This window comes from Prosopis cineraria, unplaced genomic scaffold, assembly GCF_029017545.1.
Source record: "Prosopis cineraria cultivar Desert tree isolate PC_DT_omini unplaced genomic scaffold, ASM2901754v1 PC11, whole genome shotgun sequence".
Taxonomy (NCBI): Eukaryota; Viridiplantae; Streptophyta; class Magnoliopsida; order Fabales; family Fabaceae; genus Prosopis; species Prosopis cineraria.
Window position 1 is genome coordinate 40,237,809 of NW_026555342.1, and position 7,332 is coordinate 40,245,140.

The 7,332-nt window shown below is 34.4% G+C and overlaps 1 protein-coding gene across 4 annotated transcripts; it reads left to right on the forward strand.

Moving 5' to 3' along the window:
• The first annotated feature begins 454 nt into the window (after positions 1 to 454).
• LOC129285804 (uncharacterized) lies at positions 455 to 6,492 on the forward strand. Of its 4 annotated transcripts, XR_008587307.1 has the most exons (22): positions 690 to 1,140; positions 1,665 to 1,744; positions 1,920 to 2,006; positions 2,123 to 2,173; positions 2,273 to 2,390; positions 2,476 to 2,532; positions 2,632 to 2,696; positions 2,791 to 2,874; positions 3,032 to 3,082; positions 3,182 to 3,244; positions 3,338 to 3,384; positions 3,491 to 3,560; positions 3,650 to 3,712; positions 3,935 to 4,024; positions 4,117 to 4,155; positions 4,263 to 4,490; positions 4,597 to 4,682; positions 4,822 to 4,870; positions 4,943 to 5,023; positions 5,129 to 5,222; positions 5,659 to 5,768; positions 6,020 to 6,154. XR_008587307.1 is itself a non-coding variant. In XM_054921707.1 (21 exons), the coding sequence occupies exons 2-21, from the start codon at positions 1,694 to 1,696 to the stop codon at positions 6,187 to 6,189; spliced, it is 1,644 nt and encodes a 547-aa protein (XP_054777682.1). In that variant the 5' UTR covers positions 455 to 474; positions 1,665 to 1,693; the 3' UTR covers positions 6,190 to 6,492. The 4 variants fall into 4 exon arrangements, 3 of the variants coding, with proteins under 3 accessions (XP_054777682.1, XP_054777679.1, XP_054777680.1); XM_054921707.1 differs by lacking the exons at positions 690 to 1,140; positions 5,659 to 5,768 and adding an exon at positions 455 to 474 and having other exon boundaries at positions 6,020 to 6,492; XM_054921704.1 differs by lacking the exon at positions 5,659 to 5,768 and having other exon boundaries at positions 697 to 1,140; positions 6,020 to 6,492.
• Positions 6,493 to 7,332: the final 840 nt, after the last annotated feature.

Below are 7,332 nucleotides of genomic sequence, written 5' to 3' on the forward strand. Positions count from 1 at the left end.
CAATGACACAAGATTTTGACAAAAGAGGCCATAAGTAATAAAAAATATGATTTTCAAAATTTTAATTTTATTTTCATGTAAAAATGACCATAAATTTAGGGTTTGTTTGAATAATTTTCTAAAATACATTTAAATTATAGTTCAAATATATTTTTTTAAATTCAATAAATAATTAATCTCTTTAATGTATTTTTTATCATATGTAAATTAAAATTCAAACAGATATTGAAATCTGGCAAAGTAAAACATTTGGGTTGGTGCTCAGCGAGCCATGGTGGCCCACCCGGTTCGCCGGTCGGTCAGAGGATTCCATGTTTCGCGAATTGCTGCTGCACACATGAACTTTGACGCGACTTCATCATTTTTCATCTTTCCCCTCCCAAAACCTTAAGAAAAACTCAAAAAAGAATGAATGCTTTCTAGGATTTTTCAATATACACACATCTGATGACTTGCTTTCGTAGTCAATTGGGGGTATGATACTCCGATTCCAATATCTAAACTATTGATTTCCTTATAAATGCTCTTATATTGGCTTTTGTTTCTCTTTCTAATTTCTTTGTTGTTTTTTTTTTTTGGGATTTTTTATTTCCCGTTAATCTCTCCTTCATTTTTTCCGACATTCGCTTGACCTTTCCTTCTCTTCTCCTAATTTTTCTATGTGAAATCAGGACGTAGGATTTTTATTCGCTTGGCCTTTCTTTCTCTTCTCCTAATTTTTCTATATGGAATCAGGACGTACGATTTTTATATAAAGCCCCCGCATTCCCTTCTCTTGCCTCATGCTTCGTCCTTGCTTCTTCGTGTTCTGCTTTCTGCGTCACCCATTCTCAGTGTTTCTTTTACTGCACCCTCTCGTGCTCCTTTCTTCTCTCTTTCTATTTCTTTTTCTCTCTTCTCGCTCTACTTACCAGAGCTCAGAAATCTAGTTTCTCCTTGGAACAAGGCTTGGCCTTTTTAGCAACCATAAATATAGCATAAGGATTTCTCTGCTCCTTGTTGTTCTGATTCTTCTGAAAAAAATGAAGTACGTGCTGGTTACTGGTGGGGTTGTTAGTGGCTTGGGCAAAGGGGTTACTGCGAGTAGTATTGGAGTGCTTCTTCAGGAATGTGGCCTCCGAGTTACTGCTATCAAAATTGGTACCTTCTTGTTCGTCTTCGTCTTCGTCTTCGTCTTCGTCTTCTTCCTTCATCTTCGCCGTGTTTACAATTATGAAGTTTATTATTATTATTATTATTTGTTGGGATTGAAAAACGGGTAAAGTAAGCTCGCTTTTCATCGAACTTTGAAAAGTTCATTAAGTATCCTGCTCACTTTTCTTTTTGTTGTCGTCTAGGAGTTATTGTTTTCTTTTATTGTTTGAAAAAGCCCAGTAAAGTTTTTCTCACTTGCCCAGCTTAGCTAAGCTTCTGAAGATTGACAAGCCATGGACAATTGTACAAACAAGAGGTTTATCACAAGTGTACCTTGAAAATCAGACATACCTTTCAGTGATTTAGTCAGTGTTTTGTAGTTTTAATGTCTTTATTTTAAACTCTGTTTATTTACTTGATAATGAATTTTACATAAAAGCAGTATCATATTTACTTTTAAATGGTCTTATCAAGCTATTATTTCTTTTACCTCATCCTCATTGTTTAGTGATTCCTTCTTTGTTATCCAGATCCCTACTTAAACACAGATGCTGGAACAATGTCTCCTCTTGAGCATGGTGAAGTGTTCGTATTAGATGACGGTGGTGAGGTAGATGACTTGCTCTGATTTTTTTTTTTTTTAAATAATCTGATTACAGGGTTGTGTCCAGAAAAAAATCAAAAGACAGACAAGGTGTCAATTTACTTCAATTTTTCTCAGAGGTCAGAGTTCGTGTAAGGTCTTAACAGTGAAAAAAAAAACATGACCTTGTTTGTGTTCAAAGGTGGACCTGGATCTAGGAAACTATGAGCGCTTCCTGGATATCAAGTTGACCCGCGATAATAACATCACTACAGGAAAGATTTACCAGGCAAGTGCCTAAGATACTCTGAATTTTCTCACATCATTTTCTATTATTATGGAAGATTCTGTAGATCATTCCAGCTCCTGATTGATCTCCAACTTTTCATTTTCTGTCTGTGGCAGCATGTTATTGAGAAGGAGAGGAAAGGAGATTATTTGGGGAAAACAGTTCAGGTTCTGTTTAATCATTTCTAATATGTTTTGTTTTGCAGAAATCACGAATAAAATCTTTGAATATTTCTAATATTATTATGATTTTTTACCCATCTGCAGGTTGTCCCTCATGTTACAGATGCTATTCAAGAGTGGATAGAGCGGGTGGCCCACCTACCAGTGGATGGTAAACCAGGTTCAGCTGATGTTTGTGTCATAGAATTGGGTGGAACCATAGGTACACTTTGAAACGTTCTTGATTCCTCATGGTTAAGATAATATTCATGTTTTATGTTGATTTATGATGACAACACTGGATGCAGGAGATATTGAGTCCATGCAGTTTATTGAGGCATTAGGGCAATTCTCATGTCGTGTAGGTGAGAATATTCAGTTGATGACAAGTTTGAATGCATTCATGTCCATTCCTTTCAATTGTTAGTCTCAATTATTCAAGCCTTATATGCTGCTTATGACAGGTGCTGGCAATTTTTGCCTAATTCATGTCAGCCTTGTTCCTGTTTTGAATGTTGTTGGTGAACAGGTATTCCTTGAACTTGATTCCTTTGAGATCTGTTTCAAAGACGATTTACTTTCGTTTTCATCTGAATATAGCTGATTATGTTGACCGTTTTCAGAAAACAAAACCAACCCAGCATAGTGTTCGTGGACTACGAAGTCTAGGTCTGACACCGGATATTCTAGCATGCCGGAGTACAACGGTTGCTTTTTCTTTCTCTCCCTCCCTCCCTTCATCACCCTCCTGAAGATATTTACAGAATATACATAGACACACATGAGGGATATACATCATATGCATACATAAAAATTCTTAGCTATAAGCTTTGATTTAGGATTCTAAAACTAGTTGTTTTGCAGGCTCTTCATGAGAATGTCAAGGAGAAACTGTCTCAGTTTTGCCACGTTCCGGTATGAGATTAAATGGATAAGTCTAACTTTATGTACATGACTAAAAATAGTTTTCTCCACCCTGCTAGAGTATGCTTTACTGAAGCTGAACTTTTACAGATGGAAAACATTGTTACCCTTCATGATGTTTCCAACATCTGGCACATTCCTTTACTTTTAAGAGTAAGCCTTTCTTCTAGAACTGATGAACTTCAATTCTTTTCTTTTTCTTTTTTTAAGATATCATTTCTCACCATATATCTTCTTGTGATCTAGGACCAGAAAGCTCATGAAGCAATGTTGAAAGTGCTAAAACTCAATGGGTTTGTTTCTCAGATTCTCTTAAATTTTTGGGGCTGAATTTCTTGTAACAGAATATTTGTTGTCTGGTGCACTGGAAGTCTTACGTGGTGGGTTTATCACATACAGGAGAGTTCAAGAGCCAAGTTTAAAGGAATGGTCCTCTAGAGCTGATGTTCTTGACATGCTGCATGAACCAGTGGGTTGCTATTCCAAAATCTACTTTCAAATATTAATTTTACATGATTTTTGGTAATGGATAAACTTTTATACTCTTGCAATTGGCAGGTTCGCATTGCTGTGGTGGGGAAATATACTGGGCTTTCAGATTCTTACCTTTCTGTTCTAAAGGTAGAATCAGATGTAACTATTTTCTTTGTATACCTTAGTTCTTGTGTTAGCATAACTGGCCTATTGAGAGAGAAAACAACCATATAGTATCTTTTGCTTGATGATTCCTTCATATTTTGACAACATGTATCTGTATTTATTGAGTTTATCTCTATTATGCTTGAAAAACATGTCTCAAGAATAGATGCAAAAGGAGCTTTTGATCTATCATCATGAATGCAGGCATTGGTTCATTCCTCTGTTCATTGGCACAAGAAACTTTTTGTGGATTGGATTTCAGCTAGCGACCTTGAAGATTCAACAAAAAGAGAGGTTATTTCATGTTTTGAGTTCTTTTACCTAAACATTTGTTGCTTATTTACCTTAATTTTGACCATTGCTATTGTTCTGGTTTAATGTTGCAGAATCCTGATTCTTATAAGGCTGCATGGAAGTTGTTGAAGGTTTCTTTTAGACTTTTGAAATGAGCACTTGTTTCTTTAGTTATAAACTTCTCTCCTTAGCTGCCACTACTTTCTACATTTTTAATTTAACTAATATTTGGCTTCAGGGAGCTGATGGTGTCCTTGTTCCTGGAGGATTTGGAGACAGAGGAGTGCAAGGGAAAATTCTTGCAGCTAAATATGCTCGTGAAAACAGAATCCCGTTCCTTGGCATTTGTCTTGGAATGCAAGTTGCTGTCATAGAGTTTGCAAGATCTGTTCTTGGTCTACAAGATGCCAATAGCACTGAATTTGATCCTAATACGAAGAACCCATGTGTCATATTTATGCCTGAGGTCCATATTTATATGTTCGTGTCTTAATGCTAAGAATGTAAGTTTAAAAATGTGATGTATATTTTATTTTTACTAATTGAGGGAATTTTTTTAAATGGTCGTATAGGGATCAAAAACACATATGGGAGGTACCATGCGTCTTGGATCTAGGAGGACATATTTCCAGGTCAATGACTGCAAATCTGCAAAATTGTAAGTGTTATTATACTTGAATAGATTCAGAAAAATGTGAACCATATATTTTGTGCTTATAACTGGCTATGAGAGAAATTTATCTACTTCATCATGAGTCCTTTTTATTTGGTTGCTGATCCTTTTCTTTGTCTAATAGATATGGATGCAAAAGATTCATTGATGAGAGACACCGACATAGATACGAGGTATCACATTCTTATGCATTAAATTACCTTATAAAATTATTCTGGACAGAAGAGTGATATTTTTCCATGCAGGTGAATCCTGATCTGGTTGCAAGACTTGAAAATGCTGGCCTTTCTTTTACTGGGAAGGATGAAACTGGCCGACGTATGGAGGTATGGTATGGTTGTTAACATATACAGACATTTTGTTAGAACTTTTTGTATTATCTAACAAATCTGCATGGGGTCTGAAATATCATTTGTTTCTTCATGTCACAGATTGTTGAACTACCTAATCATCCTTTTTTCATTGGTGTTCAATTCCACCCTGAATTTAAATCAAGACCTGGAAAGCCTTCTCCTTTATTCTTAGGTACCTCTCAAATGAATGTTGTCTCTGTTTCTTATACCTTCACGCTATATTCTCCAGTGAATTTGACTATGTTTGTTTGAAGGCCAATTGATCTCTTTATGTTTCTGTTATGCCGTATCCTATCCAATATAATACTTAGTATTTTGTGAAGCTGCACTGAAGAAAGCATTTTCATGCCCCCTTAATGATGAAAAAAAATGAGAAGATATGGACTGAAATAACCACCATCAGTATCACTTTTGCTCTGTTAATTTTATGTGCGTAAAAATAAAAGAACATAAGGGCATTTAGAAGGAAATAACTTCAACTTGTAAGTTGGCATTCTCATACCTTGACCAAATTATTCCAGTTGTTGAGACTCTACTTAAGGGTATATTTGTATATGGATTGAAAGAAAGAAAAAGTGTTTGATTTTCATATTCCACTTCTGATTTAGATATCCCAAGTCTATCGTCTAATGCATAGGCAAGGACTCCCAAGTCAGTGATGCTCAATGTTACGAAAAATCAGATTAGACTGATTAAAATGCCTCAAAAGTTGAAACAGGTAAATATTGGAAAGCTAGTTTAAGAGCCAATAATGACCAGCTAAGAACTGATAATTTATCAATAAATAAAATTCTGTTCTTTATTTCACATTGACCATTTTCAGACCAGTTGGCCTTAAACGTTCCACCGATTCACTGACCTATCCTGTTTCAAAAGCATTAGTCTTGGCCTGACTGTTTTAAAAGCATAGATGAATCTGTCTCTGAGGTCTAACTGGTAGATTGGCTCATGATGATGTGAAATATATAGGGCTTATAGCAGCTGCATGTGGACAATTTGATGGTCTCTTACAAGAGGCCTCAAAAGGAGCTGGAACTGATATCTCTGCAACCAAAGTATACCAAAACAAAATCACAAAGAAGGCAGGTTTTGATCCAAGAGACTATGTCTATGGAAGCTGCAATGGACTGCGTTTTTGAAGCCTGTGTGTTTGGTCATTTATGTGATTTTTAGTGGCTTGTATGTACAGGAGGTCATTGGACAGAGGTAGGAAGAAGAAAATTTCTAAAGAATGTTAGATATGGAAGAAGAGAGTTAGATCCCAAGTGTTTTTTAAGGGGATTAAGCTCGTTTAGGCATTTTACAGTGGCTTCTCAGTGGTTTTAAGTCTTGTGAGTTCTTTGTTCAATGCTTCTGCAAATTAGTAACTCCTTGTTTATCAGAGTTCTGATGTTGTATATAGAGAATTTTTCCTTTAATTTGCTATCTTCGTTTAAGTGGCCTTTTATGTGAGAGTTTGAATCCAATGACTTGGAAAAATTTGCTATCTTCGTTTAAGTGGCCTTTTATGTGAGAGTTTGAATCCAATGACTTGGAAAAATCTCTCAATTTGTGTGTATTTTTAATTAAATTTTACCTTTAATAAATTAATTATCTATTTTTAAACTAACCTTGTCCTTCCACATTTACTCCTATTAAAACACCTTTAATAAACTAATTATCACCTTTAATAAATTAATTATCTACTTTCAAACTAACTCTATCTTTTCATATTTACTCCTATTAAAATACCTTATAATAAATATAAAGTCACTGTCAATAGGAGTATTTTTTGAAAAAAAAAGTAATGATTATATTTTAAAAGATTAAAAATACCTTACATTTTTTAATATCCAACTCCTTAAAAAATGTCTTACATTTTTTAACAAAAGAAGTATATAATATGGGCAAAATTTAAAACTTATTAAATTTTTAGAGTTAATGGTTTTTAAAATTTTTTTAATTTCTAGTAAAATATGTTAGAAGTGAATTATAAATACAACTGATGTAAATAAACCCTCTCATACTCATTTATTTTAGTGAAATAATAGAAAAATTAATGTCAAGTGAGTTTTTTCTTCTTTTTATTTTTATAAATGTTAAAAGCAAAAATTGCATTCCATCTCTCATCCTTTTGATAGGTGGTTTTATAGAAAATCTTTGGAGTTGCTTGTTGGAAACTATGGGATGCAAAAAAAAAAAAAAATCCCTTTTAACAATGAGACCATAATTAATATCTTTTTCTGTAAGGGCCACCATTCATGCTTATGCTACACATCTCAAGAATGCAAAAGGTTCTTTCT